At 43.9% G+C, this 24826-nt stretch overlaps 1 protein-coding gene across 4 annotated transcripts in view; it reads right to left on the reverse strand.

Moving 5' to 3' along the window:
* The window catches only part of MICAL3 (microtubule associated monooxygenase, calponin and LIM domain containing 3), a 168515-nt gene that overhangs the window by 12991 nt on the left and 130698 nt on the right, over nucleotides 1-24826 (reverse strand). For 2 of the 4 annotated variants that reach the window (XM_065405164.1, XM_065405156.1), the window contains 8 exons: nucleotides 23812-23916; nucleotides 22890-23030; nucleotides 22370-22467; nucleotides 19024-20863; nucleotides 17814-17908; nucleotides 12848-12898; nucleotides 10671-10778; nucleotides 9799-9892 (listed from right to left, as the gene is read on the reverse strand). In XM_065405164.1, coding sequence (XP_065261236.1) covers nucleotides 9799-9892; nucleotides 10671-10778; nucleotides 12848-12898; nucleotides 17814-17908; nucleotides 19024-20863; nucleotides 22370-22467; nucleotides 22890-23030; nucleotides 23812-23916 — 2532 coding nt within the window. Of the gene's footprint in view, nucleotides 1-4327; nucleotides 4379-9798; nucleotides 9893-10670; nucleotides 10779-12847; nucleotides 12899-17660; nucleotides 17664-17813; nucleotides 17909-19023; nucleotides 20864-22369; nucleotides 22468-22889; nucleotides 23031-23811; nucleotides 23917-24826 lie in introns of all 4 variants that reach the window. The other 2 variants (XM_065405150.1, XM_065405170.1) reach the window with 2 other exon arrangements.

Below are 24826 nucleotides of genomic sequence, written 5' to 3' on the forward strand. Positions count from 1 at the left end.
AAGGTTCTGATGAAGCATGCTTTAAACAGGATATACAGAATTAAACAAATATTAGTGTTTTTCTATGCTTCCCTGCTGGCTGATCTTTACAAGAATCTTTTCTTTAATTACATGATCTCATATTTGTACACTGCCTCATTCAGTGCCCAGGATAGACCTGCTCTGAGGATGAATCAGGGTGTATTGTAAAGGAGACTGTCTATAGGGCCCTGCCTCATTTATTGCAGGAGTTGGAAGGTGTGTAGTGAATGAGTCAGAGGATTGCAAGAAGAAAAAGGATGGTCTCATGGTTAAAGAGGTGAATGCAGCTCTGGAGAACTGGATTCTATACTTGCTTCTGCCACAGAGTTCCATCTGATGCTGGGAAAGTCAGATAAACCAAACTTTTCACAGATGGTCACTAATGTTAGCTTCCTCATTTTCTGGGTACCCAACTTGAGATTCTGTGGTCTGATTTGCAGAAGTGCTGAGCTCTCCCAGCCGCAGCTGATGTTAATGAGAGACGTGGTTTGAACATATGAAGTGCTATATGATGCAAAGTATTCTGAAAAAAAATCAAATCCGTGGTCTCTCACACTGGGCACTCAAAATTAGTGGAAACTTTTGACTTTAATTCCTCTGTGCCTCAGCTTCCCATCTGTAAAATGGAGATAATAATACCTCCTCTCACAGCAGTGCCGTGAATATGAATTCACTAGTGTTTGTGAAGACACTCAGACACTATAGTGATGAATGGCGCAGAGAAAGCCCATGAGGAAATGTCTTCAGAACGGGGTTTGAATGATGTGCAGTAAATACGGCCGGGGCCACACACTGAACACTGAGGAAAAAATAAAATATTGAATAGCTGCTCTTTAAGGGAGCACCATCCATCGTGCACTGAATGAGGCAGGGATCCTGTGGGAAAAAAGCATATGAGATCATGTAATTAAAGACTGTATCATAATGCATATGCACAGGGAACAAATTAAGGTTGCCTGGGTAATCTTCATTCTGGCATTTCTTAACTTTTAAGTGCTTGACTTTGCAACCTTAATAATGTTCTTTTAACATTGTTTTTTGAGATGTAATATAATATACACATAAGACTGACTGCCCAGCACTGAAATGCAGCCATCTGTAGCATGAAATGCAGCATCTGTTTAACAGTGCCAATATATAACATTTTAGAATAGGAAGTGAGGAATACGCCATCTAAATAAAAGCACAGGGGCAATATAGGGCAGTACATGTAATTACACAAATTGGAATTCAACCAGGACGTCTAGGTTAGCATTGCTATTCTTGTGAAAGTTGCTGTGGAATCTGTAATGACTTACTATAATGCAACAATCCTGGTATCAAAGAATACAAACACAAATTCATAATGGGCCTTAATTATTCAAGAGGGTTTAGAGATTGACAGTTCAATTTGAGAAATAATTTTTGTACTTTTGATTATCTTAGTTGGTCAGCATTCTATGGATAGGGCAGCTTCTGCAGTCTGGTCTGACCCTCAGAGACTGGTTCAATGAACAGACACTGACTGCTACTAGAGTCATCCTTAATCCAAATAGGAGTTCATAATGTGTTTAGCAGGGGAATAAAGCCCCAATCTGGGAACAGACAGTGTGTGGGCAGACTGCTGCACCCATATGGAGTCCCAACAACTTCAGTGGCACTCGACGTGGGTACAGCAGTTGGCCCAGGCATGTCAGTTTCAGGACTGAGGCTTAAATTCACCATTAAACTGGAACAATGAAGGCGATGAGCTTCTTTCATTAACTTCAGTACTGTGCATCCATTTCTGGCCTAAGTGCTCTGGCAGCCCCAAAAGCAAATGTAAAACAAATCACAGAGAAAACAAACTGAACTACAAAACCACATAATCTGGTAGGGTGTACTGACGTTTTTTAAAGGGATACTGCCAGGGACTGTACTTTTGGCCCAATTCTAAAGTGCATTTTTAAAACACCTTTTCAACATCTAATATGACTAGAAATTTTAAAACTTTAAAAATAAGTCAATTACTTTTTTTTTTTAATGTAAACATTTCCCTGGAGTGTTGGAAAGCCAAACACAACAGAACTGTGCTAGTGTATGAGCACCACATAAAGTAAAACTGACTATAAACAGAAAATGACAATCCTCAGTCTAGTGTGACTGTCCAAGCTGAGAGAAATTCAAAAAGTCAACAACCATAAATTGTGAAAAGTAAATTAGGTTTTTAGTTTTAATAATCTGAGATTATTTGCAGCACAAGGAAGGATTTCATTTTTTAAATGACAGTGTCCCTTTAAATTAATTAAGGCTTCTGCTTTTTATTTTATTTTTTTTAGCCATCATTAGTGATTTTGAGGGGACTGCTGTCTCCAAGGAGGCATTGATTAGGATAAGAAGAAAGGGAAGGTATCATGGAGATAGTATTAGACAGGGATAAGGATCTATTAAGTGTAACTCAGCATCAACCCTTTTACAGCTCCTACTGTATATGCACATAAGGATATGGGGCATAAATTATGGGCATGTCTGGAAAGAGCCTTCCTTCTGAACACTTTCTTAAAAAGTCTCAGTATAAGAAACTCCAGAGAGACTGATACAGCAAATGAAGCACAGGGCTCCAAGGAAGGACTGCCACATGAAAATTACCACAGACAATTTGGAAAGCAAGCTGGGGCCAATAAAAGAAAATGCCTGTATTCCGTCACTTGAACGTAGGTGGGTATTTTTTGTCCAAAAAGCTAGTGCATCAGGGTGGATTGGAATTATTCCCAGCAGCCGGACAGACAGACAGATTACTGTGTGGTGCAATGATGGCCAGGGTGGAAGTCTTGGGGAAAGACAGAAGGAGGAAATGACAGTTAAAAAAAAAAAAAAAAGTAAACTGCTCCTAGAGGGCCTGATCCAAAGCCCCTTGCAGTCAATGGAAAGACTGCCATTGACTGCAATAGGCTTTGGATCAGGACCAGAACGTGTGTACATGGAAGTCACTCCTTTCCATTCCGGGGAGTTGGTCCTGATGCTCTCCCTACCCATAAGTTACACTTTGGGCTTAACAACTTTATATTCTCAGTGAGAAATGAGGGCCAGAGAAGACAAGGTGAGCCAGCAGTTGTGTTGGCTCTACCTACAGAGTGCTGGTTGCTTGGGATAGATCTACTAAGTATAGATTTAGTGACTAAACGAGGAAACTGCTCCAATGGGGGCTAAAATAAAGAAAGGGATTTTAATGGTCAAGGCTGGCAAACTAGCGACAAGTAGAATTTACAATCCTAAACTAAAGCCACCTATTAAGGGAGGCAGGCAGTGGCACCCAGGCAAGAAAGGAAAATTGCCGTGTCGGAGGGATGATTCTAATCCCTACATCCAATAAAAATAGAGTAAATCACTCTAATACATGTTTTTAAGGGTCTTAAATAACAGAAAAGAGAATTAATATACACCTCTACCCCGATATAACGCGATCCGATGTAACATGAATTCGGATATAACGCGGTAAAGCAGTGCTCCAGGGGGGCGGGGCTGTGCACTCCGGCAGATCAAAGCAAATTCGATATAACGTGGTTTCACCTATAACACGTTAAGATTTTTTGGCTCCCAAGGACAGCGTTATATCGGGTAGAGGTGTAATTGGAAGCTTCCATATTGACAGCTGGATGATGCAGAGCAGGTCTCAGGGGAATAAGAGATCTGGATTTGTTGTATTTCCTAACCTGCAATACAACAAAATAAGACAGAAGAAGTATCCCTTATCCACCAGTAAGTGTTTCCGACGTCTTTACTGGGAGCATTTTGCTCTCTTTAGGACATCAGAACACTCTAGTTTCTTTGGAAGAAGAAAGGGGAAAATCAGGAGCAGACTTTTGAGAGCACTGGGTTGATTTATTCCCCCAGGCTGGGGGTAGCTCCTAAAGTTTGTTGTTTCTTGCTTTTGATTCCCATTTTTTTCCCCATTCACTTTATGCTGACTTCTTTATCCTAGTGGAACGTGGAGGGAGAGAATGTTTTTGGGAAGCCAGACAACAAAATGGGCTTCATCACCAACAGGGAAGGTGGCTGAGATTTAGGGGTTAAAAAATTAAATTTAGAAACAGAATTCAGTAATGTACAACCCCAAAGGAGGAGGATTTAACTGTTGTGGGAAAAAACCCTCATAAATGGTTTGTGGACTGCGACAGGCTCTCCTCTCTTTGAGCTGGAAAAGGGGTTCTGCTATAGCCAATCAATTATGTGCAAGGTTTGTTTCTTCTTGTTGTTTGTGAGCCAAGGTTGGGAGAAAGAGGTGAAGGGAAGGTTGGGGAGGGGTGTCAGCAGGGTTAGTCTCAGTAAGAGGTTCTGCTATACATACCACCCAGGTGCAAGTCGATGAGGTCACTGTAATAAGACTCTCCCCAATAGTCTACAACAAGGAATCGGTGAAGAGAGAGTTATTGGATCAGATATCCACCCCTAGCCCCACCAAATCAAAGCAATATACATGAGAGAAAGACACACACACACACATAACAGAGAGAGACACAAGGTGAGAGAAAGAGACAAAAACAACAAGAAATCATGCAGCTGTATTATACATATACTGGAGGAGATGGGGAGACAGAATAACAATTCCCAGGAGGCAGGCAGGCATTGGCTTCCAGAGGGAGGGGGCACGAGGTCTGTACAGAGACACTTCACCTTGTTCAGTTTGTAGTAGTTCTTGACACCGACCCATTTCCTGTTCTTGCTAAGAAAGGAAGAGCTATGCTTGTTGCTTCCAGGCTGAAAAATGTGTCCTAAGGAAGCACCATAATTTCTCAGGGAAACTGCAGGAGAGGTACAAGGATTGATTTCTTGGGGGTGAGGGTGAGACAAGACTGAGTGTACAGCACATGAGTGGAGGGCACTGGGTGCTGACATAACTGAGGAGTTCATGAGTGTGTGCACTGGGAAGACAAGTGTATATTTCTGCCAGTATGAAATGTGTGCTGGGGAAGGAGAATGTCTGTTGGTGTGGGTGGGGGGTAAGTGCTGGGGAAGGAAAGAGCTTGTGTGGTTGTGCAGGTGTGTGATAATGGACACAGTGTATATTTGCACACCTCCTAGAGAAGGGCTAGCCAACCAGTCTGGTACTACAATGTGGTTCTTTGGGCAAGAGGCACATGGGGGCAGTTCTTTCTGTTTGGCTGAGTACACGATTTCCCAAAGCACATGGTTTAGCTCATGAAGACCAGAGACTCTTGGCAAACCTTGGTGATCTGAGAGCTGCAGGCATATTTTCCTTAACTTTTAAAATTGGCTGCCCAAGATCTCTTTAAGGCGTGAGAAGAAACATCCACGATGACAGAGCCCTCATTACTCACTTAGTTTAATAATTAGCCAACAGAATGGAAAATAAACACTAGAGACCAAATCCAAAAATGTGTCCCACCAGACCAATGCCCTTTTTTTTTTTTAAACAAAGTTTTGCTAAACTAATATCAGTCCCATACAGAACACTATTTCCCATGGGGCATTTGAGGGAAGTGGAGAATTAAACCTTCTTTGAGACTATCCCGCTGCACCTGAGAGAAAGAGGCACTGGTGCAAAAAAGATTTCAAAAGACTGAGCTCCTGAACACACCAAACTTTTCACCGGAGACGGAGACCACATTTCAGAATGTTCAAAGATGTCTTTTCTACGCCTTGAATTTAGTCTGTGCAACCACCGATGGGAGAGTTTATTAAAGAAAGACAGAGAGACTAATAAGGAAACTAAGTAGTCATGGGGAAGTGGGGGCTGGGAGCGGTTATGGACTATAAACTAAGAATACAAAAAATAAATGTAGGAATAAATGTTCAACTTTCAACATTGTAAGAAATTAACAGTGGGGTGCTCCCAAGTTGTGTACTAGAACTGGTGGAGTTTATGTATTGATCAGTGATTTGGAAAAGAAGGTTAACAGCGAGGTGGAAATATTTGCAGCTAAAATTATTTATGTTTTAGTCAAAACTAAAGTAGACCAAGGAACTTCAAAGGGACCTAACCAAGTTAGATGATTGGATAACAGTATGATACATGAAATTCAATGTTGACAAATATCAGATAATGCAAGCTGGAATAAATGATTTGAAAAAAATCATACACATTGCTGGGTTCTAAATTAATGTAACCTCTCAGGAAGAGAGCTGGACATCATTGTGAACAGTTCAATGAAGACATCTGCTCAGTGGCAGTTAATAACGCAAACAATGTTAAGATGTATATAGAATGGATGGAAAATAGAAGTGAAACTATTTTAATGCCATGATATAAACAAATCATAAATCCTCCCCTACAATGCTGTTTTTAGTTCTTGTCACCCCATGTCAGAAAAGATATTACAGATATAGAATGGGCCCAGAAGTGGGTGATGAGAATGATTAAAGGCAGGGAGAGACTCCCATTGGAGGAAAGATTTAAAATGTTTTAGTTTATAGAAGAAATGAATACGAGGGGACCTGACAGAGATAATGTGTGGTGCAGAGAAGATCAGGTGCTCTTGTCTATTCTGTTTCATAATACAAGGAAAAAAGGAGTCAATTAAAGGAAATCTGAAAGGCAGCAAATTTAAAACTGATAAAGGCAATATTTTTACACAATACATAATTAGCTGGTGGAGCTCATTGCCTCAAACTATATAAATGCACCAAACCTCGCTGATTAACAATGGGAAATTTGAATAAATGGAAACTGTCCATATGTCTAATATTGTCATTAAGAAGTGGTTAATCATTTTGTCCACTTTACTTGCATATTTCCCCCTACCATTTGTTTGGTAGACTCTGTTCCTTCCTTTATGTCTGTGCAGCGACTTGCACGTTGTAGGAGCTACTTGAAATTATTATTATTAATAATAAGGATATAAACCTTTATGTTTTATGTCAAGAGTCAACCAGTGATGAAAGTTAGGAAGAAATCTGCTCTACAGACAGGTGATTATACAGTTATACATTAGAGAGTCTAATATCTTTCCCTGAAGCATCTGGTACCAGCTACTCTTCAAGAAAGGATGCTAGACCAGATGGACTATTGGTCTGATCCTGTGCAGTAATTCCTATGTACCTCAGCCCTCTGTGTCAGCCAGGTGTGTAAAAAAAGATTTATTTCTCCCACCTTAAGCATGACCAGGGCATTCCTTCCCTCTGTATAAACTTGGGAAATAGGGAGAGACCATCTTCAGGTATCATACAAGCACTGTACACATTCATCTCCTTTTGACCCCCTTTGCTTATAGGATTTCACTAAGGGGAAGTGCTAACATGGTTGACCAAGGACAAAAAAGCAGGACTGAAAGCCATAAAGTTCAGTGGAGTTTGCAGCAATTTCACACATAGCGATCACTGCTGAGTCAGTATCTGAGGCAATGCAGTGGTCTGCTTCAGGGAAAAGGGCAGGAGGAGATGTATGTAGATTTCCTGGATGATCCATGGATGGAGGAGACAAAAGTTAATAACACTACGGAGGGAGGGGTAAAGGAAGGATTTTAAAAGGAGGGGAAACACAGTGCTTCTAGTGTGAAGCTATGTAAAATGCCCCCACTGGGCTGGCTGAGGAAGTGGGGGACACAGGTCACATTCTAGCCTGTGTTTCAGCCAGCGGAGGTTGGATTTAGACATTTTTTGGAATAAAGCATTCCCTGTTTATCCTCTGCAAGGCTTGGAAGAGTTCAGGCTGCAGAGTCCCTTATGATGGGCTGAAGCTTCTGTAAACATAACTTGTACAACCTTTTGGTGGAAATGTGGTGCTGTCACAGGCTCAGAGCATCTCCCACAGATTTGCTGGAGCAGGAGATTCTCGCAGTCGCAACAAGAGAGATGCATGTTCTCATATTCCTGTTTTTTAAAAAATGGTCACAAACACACCAGCCCATGCAGGGCTGGCTTTAGGTTCTGTCAGGCTCAATGACAAGTAAAATATGCAAGGCCCCAATTCAGCTCTCCCTCTGCCCCCCAAACTGGATACCCACAACCCCCACACCATCACTGCCTGCCTGCCTAGACATTCCCTAGATTGTGGAGAAGCACACGCTTCCATTTGTAAGGCTCCACGGCCTCTGGTGACGCTCCTTACATGGATGTCCTCAGCAGGTGAATGAGGAAGAGGGGATTCAAGGTGAAAGGGGAACAAGCTAAAAAACTAACCAAAGGCAGGAGAGAGAGAGAGAGAGAGAGAGAGGGGTATTATTGTGCAGTAGCTAGAGGGCCTGGGGTCTGCGAATGGCACCATGTCTGAATGCATAGATAGCATACAGAGAGAGGTGCCACTGCAGATGTATTATTGCATCAGATTATTCTGTGAACCGACATATCATAGAAATCAATCAGAACAAAAAACCAATGAGGTGATCAAGCCTGTGCTCCAATGCTGACCATGTGATTGCAGCATAACCCTTTGTTTGGATAAGACACTGTTAATCGCCCAGCCTCTATAGGCACTTTCCTCTGCAGCGGGTGGGTGAGCGTCACTTGCCAAGATTATCTGGGTATCTCTCACTTAATTTCCCAGCTATCGCAGTGGGCTCGAGCACTGGTGCATCTTGGTCCCTCATATTCTCTTCCTATGGCACACAGTTGTTTAGTACCCCGTAGATCTCAGTTCCTTTGGTCTAATTTCAGTTGTTGGGTTCAGTGTGCAGGTGCTGGGTGATGTTGGTGACCTGTGATATCCAGGAGGTCAGACTAAATAATCTAGTGGTCCCTTCTGGCCTTAAATTCTAGGACTCTGACTTTCAGAAAGCCAAGCTGAGGGTTAAAGACAACCAAGTGAGATGGCTGAGTAGTAACCAATGAAAACCAAACCAGACCTCCCTCCCAAGGAACCTTCATCACCCAGTCCAGTGCAATCCTTACAGAGACAGTGGCTGCTCTTCCATCCGAGCACCACACTGTTCCGTCTTTCAAACAGCTGTCCCATTATTACCATTTATAATCTCTGACCTCTGCAGTATGGTGCACACATCTGGGCCTGCCAGGCGCACATGCCCTGCATTTGCCTGGGGGGCGTTGGCTCCTGGCCCAATAACTGATTCATTATTTGGGATTGTTTTTTTCCCTGGATTATGATATCATATGGGGAAGTTGTAGGGGTAGAAAACTGCCACTCGGAACAAGTGTTTTTCTGCTCAGATATTTTTCCAACCTCGCTCAGCACTCATTGTATTTAGCCACAAAAGGGATGTAGCACATTCCATTAACAGCGTGACACGGTGAAACCTTTTGGTACATGCATTTCTGATCCATACAGCTTGGGTGAGAGGTTATTGGTGTCTGGGCTGTGCAGTGAGGAGAAGGTACTTGCTGGGGCAGTTCTGTGATGGTCTCTTGTGTGGACACTAACTTTGATGATCCAATACAATGCAGGAAAAACAGACGTCATTTCACAGTGATTTTCTTATCCTGCCAACTGGGCTCTCCTTGCTGGGTAACCTAAGTGAATTCCAGCTGGGTAACCCCTGTGCAATTTCTCTACGATGTAATTAATATTCCACTTTTGTTCCATCACCAAATAATAATAGAAACACCCAGCTCTTATACAATAGCTTTCAATGAATAGTGGGTAGGCATTTCCTGAGCCCCGAGCAAAGACAACTGCTCTGGGGACTTCTCCCATGAGAGAAGCCCCAGAGTTAGAAGAACCTCAGGGATAACAGAGCCTCAAAATTCTGCTGGGAAAAGGGGAATTAATTCATGATCTGAGCCCAAGTTAAACTATTCCACTTTCAGTTCAGAGGGGACCCCCTCACCCTAAACTCCAAATTGTTACGAACTATTGTATGGGCATTTAGTCAGCAAACATTAAAAACAAACAACATTTTAAGGTACCTGCTTCTCCTCTAAGGGCCTTCTCCACTGCAACCCCCCTCTCCTCCAGCTGCCTCTGTTTCTCTTCTACCTGCTCCAGCTGCCGTTGGATGATCTGTTCAGGAAGGGAAGAGAGGAACACTATCATCAGGAACTGTTCCAGTACTCCAAATTATACACCTCAGAATGACAGCTCCCCTTTCTCCCAGCAATTCCAAAAAAGCTGCTCTCCATGCAATGCTTCCGAGGTAGGTGTCTAATCAGGAGAGAGATGTGTCCTTTGCCCTAGTTTTGCAAGCAATCCCATGATGTCCCATTTTCTGCCTAAGACTCCCACCAACCCCCAAGACAAGAGGTGGTGCTGTTTGGTTAGGTGGGCCCCGTTCTCAGTGAGAGAACACAACTGGCCAACAGGTTTCATGTAACTCCCACCACCACCTGGAAAGGACACCTACCACCCATTCCAAAGGTGTGTCTGACAATAAAACGTCCATCTGGTACACTTATTGCAGCAAAATCCCACTGTAACATCCGTGGCTTATACAATCATCACTGGCATAGCTGCATCGCATGTTATTCAGGGAGGTCTGTTATTCCATTCAATTTACAATGGTTATTGCTCAATGGTAGTAGCTCTGACTATGCAGGTGTTTCCTTGCTCTGCACTATCATGAAAGCTTTGAGCAACTCCTGGCATGTTTGTGAAGAGGCACCCAACATGATGAAGCCAGTAGGAACAGCAGCAATCTTGTTGAAATACAGGAAAGTAAACAACAAAATCTGGCTAAACAGTCTCCTCTTGCACATCCTGCTGAGTGTTAGGATAACATGGTTTTCCTGGACGGCAGAATGCATTTCCTGTCAGGGCAAGAAGATACTACCAGAGGTACTACCTGGGCTCTGTGTAACCTCTTTAGTTCCTCCTGCTTGGCTTGTCGCCGGGCAGCTTTCTGCACTCGCCTGGTCAGTTTGGCGTTCAGCTCCTCCTCAGTGTAGGCTCTCTGCAGAAAGGAAAACAAGAGCAGATTTCACATATCATGAACAAGAGCGCGGGGGAAAGACGACACTCCTCTCTCCATTAACCTCACAAGTGATGTGAACCTTCATTCCCAGAACTTTGTCAAACAGTCAAGCTGTTCCATCTGCACAGGTGTTCACAGCGCAGCAAGTGACACTGTCAGGATCAATACAGCATGAAGGAGTGTGTAGCTCAACTGCAAAGCTGTAATTTTATCCCAGTCCTGGCTTTAGCTGGTAAATAGCATCTTAAACCCAGTCTAAGCACAAAAATTGCACCCATTTAACTAATTGGTACAACCCTCTTGTGTGGACACTCTGAAATCAATTTAAAAGTGTCTACGTATGGAGGCTGCACTGACTTAATTTAGAAAAAGACTAAGGGCTTATCTACAAGGGCAAGTCATACTGACATAATTATACTGTTTTAGATTCACACCTTTGCTTATATCAGTGTCCCCCACACATGGTCATTCTTATTCCAGTGTAAGAGTGCCTTTTTTCAGTTTATCTAATGTTGCTCTGGAAGGGTTTTAAGCTAAATGGAAAAAAGCCACTCTTTATTTGGAATATATGTCCACATAGAGGAGTTATACTGATATATCAGTTTTATAGCTGGTAAAACTTGTTTGTGTAGACAAGTCCTTAGTTAAATCACTGTAATTTCTGTGTGTATAGACAAAACCTAAACGTAAGGGAGGGAGGGAGGAAGGAAGGGACTGTCATAACAACCACCATCACAGCTAGCCAGTGAAAAAAGAAACCACAAGAAATCATGTCAAGGAAAGAAAGGCCATAGCTACAAGGGAAAGAAGGTGCTTTTTCAGACAAGTTAACTCAGTCGAGTTAGCTTAACCTGACAGGAAAGCCCTCTTAATACCAGGGTAGACACAGTTTAACACCTTTTCACTCATTATTTCAGACCAGTATTACCTCTGTGTTGTAGCCTAGGTGGGCACAAACATATGTGACTTTAAAGATGTTAACAGGGCCTCACAATTATGTCAAGCTAACCTGACTGAGCTCACTTGACTGAAAAAAGCACCTTTCCTCCTCATATACACAGATTCAAAGTCTAAGGGTCAATTGGAAAGAGGTAACTGCCTCTTCATAATCAAACCCAGTTGTGGACAGAGATGCCGCTCAGTTTAAGGGGCAAAATGTTGGGAAAGGGAGACCTGAATTTCTTTTTTTAAAATCTAGTTAACATCACTATTCTTTTGCAAGTCCCAACTGAGCAGCCCATCTTTGTAAGATTGGTCTTGGCAACCAATATCTGGGATAGTTTAGTGTGATCTTCAGTGGAGTTTTAAAGCCAAAAGGGCAGCAGCTCTATCCCAAGCTTTTGACACAGGGGCTTACATGGAGGCACCATTGTATCTGCCAAGGGAAAGGAGTTAATGCGTTGCTTCTTCATTCTTCTGCACATAATGCTACCCCAGTTAGAAAGCAAAATAATTGAGGGGTGGGGGTTTCAGATCACACCAGACACTCCTGTGACACAGGCTAGGTTTGGGGACAGGGATGGAGTTTAGGAAACAGAGATACTTCCATTCTGGAAAAACTAATGCAACAACCTGGGATAGTTTCATTATGATTTCACGGTTTGTCCAAGTGTGTTTCAAAAGACCCTGGAAACTAACACATGACCATTTACTCTTTTTCAAATGGGGAGGGTTGTTGTTTTTTTAAATACACACGTACAGTACACTTTCTACCTAACAAATCAGCCTGCTTTGAAGCTAAGGGTTCCTAATGCATCTGCAACACCAAACTGTCCTACAGATTGATTAACAGTCCCCCTTTTGGACCCCTGAGGTGCACTGATCATTGCATGCAGTCTAACGAGTCAGAAAGGTTTGGGGTTCGTCGCATTTTCTGTAGATGATCTCGAGGAAGATTCCATTGCCAATGTTTGCTAACATCTCACTCATGCAGAGTCAGGGGTTGTGGTGTTAGTGCAGATGTGGTGGGAGGGCTGGGAGCAAGGTATGGATATGATGGGTTAATAAATGGGCATGCATGCAACAATGGCCAGCAATGGAGACACTACCTTTGACGAATATGATCTCTTGAATGCCAGGGCGTGTGGTACATAAATCGACTTTAAAATGGGAATGGTAACGGGAAAAAAATAAAAAACACACAAAATGGAGCAAAATCAGTTCAACATTGAAAACAAATGCACAGTAATACAAACAAAGCTGTTTTTAAACGCAACATAAAATTGTACAAATGGTGAACCTGGCACAGCCTGATTACGCACAATGGAAAATCTCTACTCAGAAATCCATTTACCAGCACTCTCCTGAAGGCAATTCCAACTGAGGAGCCTCTTTGGAAAACCAGTCATCCAGGAGATCCCCTTTTCTATTCTGGCAATAAGTATATGTAGATATGTGGACAAACAACATTTTGGTTCAAGCTTTGGAACAATGGTTTGGGTTGGTTCTGTTTTGATCTGAACCAGCTCAGCCAATCGTATATGGCTTCTTAAAAAAAAAATCCACACACATATGATTGAGTTCTTTTAGAAAGAAAGATTTGGCTTGTGAGAACCCTAGATTCACTCAGTCCACCCGATGTTTCTTGCCAGGAACACAAAACTTTCAACAGATCTATCCAAAAATAAGACTAACAGATATGTATGCATCACAGATTCATAATCACTAACCCTACAGGCCTTCACTAAGCTGTTATTTATGTTACAGCAGCAGCTGGGAACCCCAATCAGGGATGAGCATCCACTGAGGTAGGTGCTGTACAGATGTATAACTAAGACAGCAGTCCATTCTACATATTAATGAATCTCTTGGTGAAGAAGCCCTTTCGGATATCTCACTATACTGCTCTCTATTCAGTCTGTTATCTTGTCCATGGGTTTTGCCTTTGTCACAGAGCCTAAAGCCTGCATCCTGGTGGGACTCACTCTGGTGTCTGCTTGTTCAACATTCAGAGCGGCAGCAAGATCACGTGCTGACTCAGACACATTCCCCCTCATCTACTTTCTGCTCCATCCCTTTTTTCTCAGAAGTTCTGGTGCTTTTATGGCTTCGATCTGGCCTTTGCTTACTAATTAAAAGAAGCTCTGAGTTCCATCACCCTGGCCTCGCTCATTGCTTTGTAACCTGCAAGAACATTACCTGGGGCTCTGAGCATGTTGTGTCTCATAAGCTAATGGAGGCTCTCACTTGCTACCTGAGTGGGACTCCTCCAAGAGTGCTGAAATGAGACACTCTTCACTACACCAGTACTGACTCAGTGGGGCTGCAGGGTATTGGAAGTGTTCTGCTGCAGCAGCGGCTCAATAAGGAGCTGTGCTACGAGTCAGTAATAGCTGAACACTCTGCTCTGGCCCCTCCGTCTTGTAATTTCAACTCAGTAAAAAAAAATATTTACTACCATACCGATTCAAGAGTGGCATGCTAAGGCCATGTCCACGCAGCAGCTGGGAGACAGACGTGCTAGCTTTGCTCGAGGTAGACAAGAACACGCTACCACTACTCAAACTTGCACACTAAAAATAGCAGTGGGGTTGCAGCAGCACAGGTGACAGCTCAGGCTAGACGGGACAGCCCAGGGGCTTGGGCGGGACTGTTCTTGAGCCACTGGCCTGAGCCACCACCGCCGCGCTGCTATTTTTAGTGTGCTAACTCGAGCAGAGCTAATGTGCGTCTGTCTACCCGTGCTGCGAAGCATGAGGCCAGCTGCTGCGCAGACGTACCCTTAGCTCCATTACCCCCTTAAGGTGAAATGATTGTACTGCCCAGTGTTCCTAGGCGAAGTGAATTTCCATTGTGCGAGGAGGTACAGAGCGCACTGTAACCCCCTGGGCAAAGCGCCAGCATTCAGCATTTTTGCAGAATATTCATTTAATTAAAACAATCATGAATGGAAAGCTGAGAAACAATCTGAACATGTATGCAAATTTTAATATTCAGCGAACTATCTGTAGCAGGAGACATGTATCTCTGATCACCGCCCCACATCCTGTACATTCTCTCTCTCTCTCACACACACACACACACCTATTAGCGCACACCCCACAGGGAACTACATGAACATTCTTTACAGGAAGCGTTTGTTGAAAGGCAACACACTAAGCCACACAAAGTTAATTCACTGCTGATTGCTAATGCTATGATGGGCAGGCTAAATGGGCCAAGCCCTCTGGGAAGCAAGTTCAATACAACCACAAAAGCAACATGAGCTGGATTTTAACTTCGAAAGGGTTCAGATAAAAGTTATGCGGCATGAAGGAAGCCACTTTTCCCCCCATAATGGAGGAAATAAGCAGTTGACTTGGGCTGTAATTAAAAGGCACAAACCCAATAATCAGTGCTGCCCTTTTGCCAGCCACACCCTGGATGCAATTCCTTCTGCAGCGAGACTTGCCAGGGTGTGGTGTAAATGTTTTACATCCCCAGACACATTTGTTGTGAACCAAAAGGCTGATGTGTCTGTGGTCTGTTCCCTCGGGAGCGTGTGCACTCATCCAAATTACTGCTCCTGAAAAGCACAGGCGGGCACTGAGCAAAGAAGAGATCCTTAAGTGTGACTCAGCCACAGCAAATGGAGAAAATGAGACAAGAAAACCATACCCTGGAAATCTTGCTGCTTATGTAAAATAGCTGAGAAAATTTAAAGGAAGAACAATATTTTGTTGGGTATCAGGAAGAATTCCAGGCCATCTATAATATCCCCAGGCCCTGGAATACTCAGTGGCCAGCATCTCTTCTGCAAAAGCCAATCTATACCAAAGTTGCTCAGCATGGAGGTGCCAGAGAAAAAGAGTGAATATTTAGAGCACCCTCAACTTTGAGAACATACATGGTGCTTATTGAAGTCCCGCTGCCAGGAGTCCACAAGCTGGACAGGAATGACAGCATCACAGCTCTTATCTGAACCCCCACATACTGCATCTCTTTCTGCTTCCCCAGGTACCTCCTCCTTCTGCATCTCAGATGCAATGCGGAACTTGTCATGAAACACCTCGAGGGCAAGCAAAGAAGGAAGAGAAGAAAGGGGTCCAATATAAAGAACAGTTCCCAGAGTAAAACCCTCCTCTCAGAAAAGGTGACTACATATATATATATGAACCAGGGAGGGAAGCTTAAAGAGGTTTAACTAAGTGAGGACGAGTCGCATTCACTTCAGTACACCAATCCCTCTGCTTGCCATGTTTATGAGAATTATTGTTAGTTGCTCAAACTACATTTTATCTCATCATAGTTAAAAATACAAGTGGAAATGATCTTCTGCTGTATTTCCACTTGCACTGCTCCACAACCTCCCCAATCAGCTGACACCTTCATCAGCTGAACCAGACATCTGCCCTAACCTGGCATTTGCCATTGATTTCTCCAGGCTTGGTGAAAGTTGGGGGGAGCTGCTCACCATTAGAGTGGAGAGCTGCGATACTGTTCTCTGAGGCTCCTTTTGTTCATGAGATGGAGGTGGATGATCCCATCCCAGATGCTAGGTACGTACTCCAACGGCTAGCTTCTCCAGTCACCATGGCAACAATTACATTTTTAGCACAGTAGTGGGATCACAGTTAGCACAGGTACGTCTCCTCAAACTGGAAATTACACCTCCAGCTTGAAGTGTTGACATACCCTGGGAGCCAGGCACAAGGGGAGAAAGTGGGGACAGGAGAGAACTCACTTCTCTCTTTCCAGTGCATGCTTGAGCTGAGGATCATGGTACTGTGGATGAGAAGGCTGTACCCAATCATCATACCCCAAACCTGCAGAGCACATCCAGGAACCCCTCCGACAGCTGCAGGTTTCTCTCCACTCCAACATCCACTGTGATTTTTTTAAATCTTTCGCTTGTTCTGTTTTTACTTTATTTTTCCCCCTGATCAAATGAAACTATGAAAACATGGCCACCCCCTTCATTATGTGATGAATACACTAGATAGAGAGAAATAAAAAGCAGGGGCCCCTCAGTTCCTGCCAGGTCTCTTGCTCATAGGTATGCCCTGGTCCCAGCAAAATGACAGGTTTCTTTTTTTGGGTGTTTGTGGGGGTCCAGCAGAAGCTCCTTCCACTTTCTCTTTACTTTTCTACTCCCCTTTGAGCCCCATTTCACTGTGTAGTTGCCTTTGGCTGGGGAGGGGTCAATGTGGCTCGCTCCAGAACTCTACAGCACTAGCCAGAGGAGGCTGCTCATGAGCAAGCAGACTCTTTTCTCTCAAGAAGCTGAGCGCACACCCAGTCCTTACCTGCACGATGAGCAACAGCCCTACGCTCAAATCCCCATGTATCCAACACGCCTTCTTCCTTTTTCAGTTTCGCAGTCACTGCTTACACCCAGAGACACACTGCTAATTGCCATGGATCCATCAAAGGGAGCAGGGACAAAATGGGAGAGGAATAGGCGCAGGCTCTCCCTTTCCAGACAGAAGAACACTAATGTATAGATCCCCATCTCCCCAGGGAAATACGCACACATATGCCATGCTGCAGAACCACAAACCTGCAGTTTCCTCCTCTCTGGATACTCTGTCTTGCTTATGCCTCTGCTGAATGCACAGTAACATACCTGTATGCAGTTGGCCTCAAACTCCAACAGATCAACCTATTGAACAGGTTGGCACAACAACATCCTAAAACCAGATCTTCACCATGAAGTGAGGAATGTCCCAATGGCACATTTCTGTAGTAACGTTACAGCAAGTAAAATTTACTCTTTAGACATGAAATTCCCATTGCTAGAGATTGTGAGTATGTTCTCTAGAGGGACAAAAATATCCTACCCTCAGAACAAAGCAATACACACATAATGCCTGTGCGCAAGGCAGTGACAACAGGACCTCTGTACAATGCCAATAGGGAATCTGGATTATTGTTGAAACTGACTGGCTGATTTCAGGTTTATTATTCAACCAATCTTATACTAACACCATCCGCAGCAAAAACAGTAAGAATGATAACGTTAATCCTGGCAAAGGTTGTTGTGGTTCTGAGTCTGTGATCTGTATGAGAACAGTTCTATCTAAATGGTCTTCCTACCTCTCGCTTGGATTTCTGAGAAGATCGTTCGAGAACGTCATCACTTGAGAGGTCAGAGTCCTCTGAGAAACTCAAGTGTCGACGGAGCTGCAAATCTGAGAAAACAGACCCAAAAAAAGAAAGAATAGGATGACAGGTTTAGAAGAGTGGTCACTACTATTGTGTTTCTCTCTGTCTCTGCAGATACTTTTGAGCTTGGCCTTGCTCCTGTTTGACTTATACTTCTGAAATAGTTATCACAGTCACACTTCACTGCTGCAGTATCTGGGACTATCGTGCTCCCAAAAGCACCGCTCCACAAAGCGACACCACAGTGTGGAATCACTGACTGTGGGGTTTCTTTCTAAGGAAGCACCACCTTCTGAAGCAAGTAAATTTGAGAATGATGTTGAACATGGTAAGCACAGCTTCCTTTCCCTCCAGCCAGGTCAACATTCCTACAAAGAGGCTGAGCATTTGGATGACAGCAGCAGGGATTAAGTCATTTTGGCCAGCTCCACTTTTGTACAAGTCAAAAGAAATGACAGGTACCTCTGCTTTGGCCCATGTTTACAGATAACTGCTTTAATATGTCTCAAGAGTCTCAAGTTGTCACTAAGTGCTCTGAGTGGACCTGATGGCAAGTGGCAGATCTATATCTATGATTGACCCCATGATCCCTGCTTTTTAGAGCAGCGGAGAGCTGGCAGGTCCCAAGTTACACAGGGAGCAAAGAGGAGGGGAAGTAACTATACCTCCATGCCCTTGAGCACCCATTTACCTTTTAATTAATGAAGGGACATTTATGTCGGTCTCTAAAAACATTGCATAGTCTGCCATGGCAGATTCAAGGGAAGTGAACTGATGGTCGAAGTAGGGAGCCAGGGTGGGAGTTAAAACAAGTTTGAGAAGTGGCAAACTCCTCTTCTGAGTCAGGTTAAGGCAGAAAAATGACTAGTTCTGTAGCCTGGTACATATGAAATGAACAGTAATGTGCCAAATTTGTTATCTGACAATCTGTTTCTCCCATTGATATGCTACTTATTTTATAAACAAACATGTGTACAGTTCTAATCCCATTATCCTCAAGGGTAATCCTGGTTTGCATGTTAGGCAAAGGAGAGTGACTCAGAGGCATAACAGTGTGGGGTAGCAAGCTGGGACTACTTCATTTCAGAAGCTTTCCAGCTGCAGTGAAAGTACAGTGTGCAGACAGGCAGATGTACTATACCTGCTGCTCTAACCATTGGAGAGACCTTGTGCTTCCCAGAGTCCACTGTGGCACCACTTGAGGGAGTGCTAGGGCAGGATTTGTCATCAGTCTTTTTCTTCTTGTCTTTCTTATATCCAGAGAAAACAGACTTCCACAATGATCTGGGCTTGGTGGCTTCCTCGGCCAGGCCACTGGATTTGTCAGAAAGCCGGCTGTCATTCTTGGATTTCTTCTCCTTTTTGTTCTTACGAGGGGAGAAGAGAGAAGTCCTTTTCTTACTTTTCCCACTGGAGCCCTCTGAGGAGGTGACGGACCCTTCGGGCCCAGCAACGTCAGCAGGGGGGGAGAGGAACCTTTCATTAGCAGCATCATGTTTCAGCATGGGGCCCTCTGCTTCTTTCATGGCCAAACGTGCTGAGGACTCAAAAACCCTCTCTTTGGGCTTCAAGGGCATGGAGGAGGCTTTTCGTGCCTTGGTGGCCCCAGCAGCTGCAGCTGCCTCCAGAGCTTTCATTTTACACAACTGCTTAGCCATGGCATCCCGCAATGCCTGACTCTTTACAGACTTCTCTCTGGCTCTCATTCTTTCCTCAGCTAGCTCCTTGGCTTCTGGAGAGATTTGAGGCAGCACTCTTTTTCTTTGGTTCGCTCCTCCTTCCATTGATGGTGGTCCACCATTCTCTTTGACCAATGGCAGGTGAAGAGGCTTCTCTGGCCTTGGCCTACTGGTAGGGGGTGTAAAGAACTTCTCATGAAGACTTGTATCCTCAGTTCTCTCATCGTAAGTGTCTTCCACATCATCAGCAAATGGAATCTCATCCACACTCTCCACAAATGACTTCCGCACCTCTTCTTTTGAGGCCTGGGTTGACTCTTTGGCAGGCAGGTTGTGCTCATAAGATGAGGGTGCAGGAGGTGTCGGTGCTGTTGCTGGTTTAGACTCTGACTCATTCTGCCAAATTGTCTGATGCCTCTTTCTACGCAAAGTTGCTGGTGCTTCATTTTGAGGAGGTGGTGGGGGAGGGCTTGATGGTGGAGTGAGCATAGTGGAGTCGGAAGTATTGAAGCTCTGGCTGGCCAATGTCCTCATGTTGGATGAGCTCCCATGCAGACCCAATCCAGAGCTGCTGGATAAGTCTCTCTTTACTTCATTGGAACTCTTCAGCTCTTTGTCAGAGGGAGATTTTGAAGTCAGCAGAGACATCTGCTCACTGTCTAGTTTGGACATGATCAGCCTTCTTGGGGCAGGCTGGGGTTTCAGAAGATGGATCCCCTCCTCTGAAACACTCAGCGGAGCTGACTCAAGGGCTGAGACAGTGAAGCTAGGCTCTGACCCTTTGCTTCTGTTCACTGGAGTGAGCCCCAGACTCCTCCGGATTTCAGCACTCTTCATCCAGAACTCCTCTACGAGGTTATTCCGTTTCAGGGCTTCTTCTGCAGTAGTAGGGCTCCCCAATTTTTCCACCTCATTATCTTGGCTCTTCAGGGCAAGTTGGGCCAGAGGGGTGGATGTTAAGGCTGGTACAGGCTGAAAGCACACTGGAGGTTCCACTGGAGATGGAATGGATGCTTCAGCAGACGGCAAAGGCTGGGAACAGATAGGCAACTGGGCAGAGGGGGAGGATGAAGCCAACATAGGTGTTGCTGTCTGAGACTGCACTGGTGATGTAGGTGTGATGGCTTCTGGCAATGCAACTGGTTGGGACCGTATTGGAGAGAGAGAGACAGAAGGGCTTTTAACTTTCTGATCTTCAAGGATTTCATCTTTTGGAATTTCTTCAAGGAGGAATGGTTCAGGAAAAAAGCGTGTCTCTGGAGATTTGTCCATGCAGGGCAGTGCTGTGAGGGGATCCTTTACCTTCGATGGAAATGCAGAAACAAAAGAAATTATTATTAATGGTCCCTAAGCACCTTCAGAGGGATTTAGAATATCGCTCCATGCCCTAGGATTTCAGGAATAAGGGAGTGATAATTTAAGCTTCAATATATGAAAAGTGCATTTGGCATCCTTTTCCAGTGCATGGAAAACCAATTGGGATCTTTCATCAGATATTGTTCCACTCTGTAAGCTGTCTATTCTGTAAGTTGAAATGACAAATTTAATTTTGGAAAGAGAAGGAAAGTACATTTCAGAATACCCAATTCCACTTTACCCCTTCCCACCTCCGAGTGGCCCCCTCATCAGAGGAAGGTTCTTCCAGACCTATTCCACATATTGGCCAGAGCTGGCTAGGGTAGGGTTGTTTCTCAAAGGCCTGAGGCATTCCTTACCTGGGGGCTCAGTACGTGGGTGCTGCAGAGCTCCCAACCCCTAATCATCTGAGGAGTCTTGGATTTCACTTGGACCTGCTGCCACTAGACTGCTATGTCACCCAGGCAATGTATTATGTTAAAGAGTTTAAGCCTTTGACATTTCCCCATACAGATTTACTGTCTGGAGAGTGTCAGCTGCAGAAAATGTTATTTTCAAAACTATGCAAGATCTTCAGGGCAGAGTCCTTGTCTACTGTATGCCTGGACAGCACCTAGCACAAAATGGCCCTGGATCCTGACTGCAGCATTACTATAAAACAAATAATAAATGTGTCTGATAGTACCATTAAAAGTGACAAGAGGAAATCACTCCACTCCCTTCCAGTATGAATGCGGTCTGCAAACCAGCCTGATCTCACAATTTAAGTATTGGCTGGGGAATCTAAATCCAACCGCACTGGCAATTTAGCAAGTAAATAATCACAAAAACAAAGGACATAACAGTCAAAATAAAATACTAAAAAAATGGAAACAGGGAATGATTTCAACATTTTTAGTGTCCCAAGTTACTAAGAAAGATTCTCCTACAGAGCAGTAGCACAGGAAACTGATTTTTCTAAATGAAATGGCACTGAAACGAGTAAAACATAAACCCGGGGTGTCTCAATTATGACTTTTGTCTTCACTCAGCTTATACGCAAATGAATCTGACAGGGCACTGCTGTGGAGGGAACTCAGAGTGACTGAGCAGACTCAAGAAGGGACTGGACAATGACTATTTTGCTGTTGTATATATGCATGATACATAACTCCTGCTTGCTACACTGGCCCACTGAGGGTCCCCAATAACTTTTTCTTTGCCTTTAGAGTTAGAGACTTGTGCTACTGATCAGCTATTGCACTGTGAACTTCTTCAGAGGAAAAAAAAAGTGGCTTGTTTTCTTTTAAAATCTAAATGAAACTAGGTCTCAAGAAGTCAGAGGACAATGTACATTATCTAGATAAGAAAAAGAGCTAAAACTATCACTCTCAATCATACAAGCTGTTCTACTAATCTAGAGAGTACAGTCCCTTAATTGATATCAACATAGCTTTGAAGAGCACCAGGAACTCTTACCTCTATTTGTTCTGCACTGGGACTACCAACTGGGGACAGAGGAACAGCAGTCTCGTTGGGTGACCAGATGGGGGTAGAGGGTTTGCATGGATCTAGGGAAAATGGAGAGTGCATTAAAACCCCCCACAAACGAGCCCTTTAACATTCTAAATCCATGTGAAGCACAGTAAACAGTGAACAAATCACTAGCCCTTTACATTCTGGATGAGCCCTCTGGAGTCTGTTTGAGTATCTGTATGTGACCCTAATGACACAGGCAGTTAGCCCAAAAGCACCCACAGGGATCTGAGAGAGGGAACAACTGGTTCTGTGGGTTCCCTGATGCTTTGGGAAGATGTAGCTCATGGTATCACAACACCTTTCTCAGAACACAAATGCAAACACATGCAAAGCATTGAGTATTGGCATTGTTCAAATGTAACTGAAAAGATTGCTTTCACCAATAGCTTAGTTTGACAATTCAAAGAAATGATCAGTCTTTCTGGACTGCAAGATACAGAGATTAAGTATTTACCGTCTGTCAGACTGCAGGGAGCAGCGGCCTCTCGCTCACCCTCATCCTCAGAGACTTTCAATTCTGGCTCTTCCATGTCCCCTTGAGGTAAGTGACACTCATCTTCTGCATCAGATGGGGTGTCATCTGACCATCTTTGATCTGGGGGGGGGGGGGGGGCGGAGGAAAGAAGACAACACGGATAGGAAGCAGTCTTGGATGCAAGTCCATAAGGACAGCCATCTATTTCCTAAATCTTTCTATTATTCTTCCTATCCTACTACCTAACTCTTCTATTTTATTACATGCTAACTGGGGTCACTTAACTAGTTACTAATGGTGATACAAAATCCCACATGAATACTCACTTCCTTCATTCAGAAAGATTATAATGAGAGTAAGGACTTCAATTGTTACAAAGAGGAGGGAGAAAAATTGTTCTTCTTAACCGCTGAGGATAGGACAAGAAGCAATGGGCTTAAATTGCAGCAAGGGAGCTTTAGGTTGGACATTAGGAAAAACTTTCTGTCAGGGTGGTTAAGCACTGGAATAAATTGCCTAAGGAGGTTGTGGAATCTCCATCACTGGAGATTTTTAAAAGCAGGTTAGACAAACAGCTGTCAGGGACGGTCTAGATAATACTCAGTCCTGCCATGAGGGCAGGGGATTGGACTAGATGACCTCTCGAGGTCCCTTCCAGTCCTAAGATTCTATGATAAGACTGGGCCCTCTAACAGAGTGGTTGCGAGCAATGTCTTCCAGAATCCATGGCACTGCAGTTCTTCAGCTCCATTTCACACTTCAATCCTATTTTTCTCTCTTCTGCACTGAGCTCCCACATATACAGATCTGCTCTGACTGGATCACCCTTATACAAGATACCTGCTTCCCAACATGACTCTGCTCCCATAACAAGATTTAATGATGCACTGTGGTACCGTACCATCATCCAGCTCTGCACCTGTGTCTCCATCTTCGCCTGCTTCCCCTTCTGTATCTGCTGGTTCTGTGCCCACCTCATCCTCCACTTCATTCTCCTCAAATGGGGCTGGAAATGCATTAAAATATTGAGAGAGAGAGAGAGAGAGAGAGAGAGAGAGAGAGAGAGAAGAAAATCTATACAAGGGAAAACAGTTTTAAACTGCACCAAGTGCCCTGAGTGCCAATATTTACTCATTGTTTCTGCAACAAGATGCTCTGAGGTGCATCAGCAGGGAAGACACTCAACCAGCATTTCAAGCCTTGAGTCCGAGTAGTCAAGGGGTTTTGTGCCTTTGAGGAAGCTTTGTCACAGACACTGGCACTGCAAGGTTTTCAAGGCACTTCTGAAGGACTGGCCTCGTGAAGTACTAGCGCCTCCACTTCTGCAACCAAGATGTGCTTGAGTGAGACATTAAATGAGGGTGTCAGGGAAAGCTCTAATGGAATACGCTCGACTGTTGTTGCAATATAGTATTGGTACCACAAAGGAACTGCAGTTACCAACATTTTAGAGGATGTGTGCTAGTTGCAAACTGCAATCTCATATTCTGCCACAATAACTTGCCTAGCAGCAGAAACAAAGACGTTTGAGGGACCTGAAGTCAGACGAGGTGACCTGCCAGGAGGTGACTAGCCGGGAGAGTTGACCATTTGAAAACTGTTTAACTCTGTGCGGCTGCAACATTCTAGAAGAAACAGTTTGGTGGAGTCCAGACTGCAGTGCAGATACCCAGGACCTGGATGTATTCAGATATTTTAATGTGAATAACAGACACATAAAAAGTCTGTTCTTGTTTGCCAGAGCCCAGAATCTGCCTTACAGGATCAGTCTGAAGGGAAGATTCATGAATTTATAAACCTAAAGAAGGCATTTGACAACATTACACATAAAAAGATTTAATTCCAGAGGGGAGCATGAGGCCCCACCAGGATGGCCTTTAATTTATATTATTAAATTATATTTCACAAAACCCAAG

The sequence above is a fragment of the Emys orbicularis genome, chromosome 1, assembly GCF_028017835.1.
Source record: "Emys orbicularis isolate rEmyOrb1 chromosome 1, rEmyOrb1.hap1, whole genome shotgun sequence".
Taxonomy (NCBI): Eukaryota; Metazoa; Chordata; order Testudines; family Emydidae; genus Emys; species Emys orbicularis.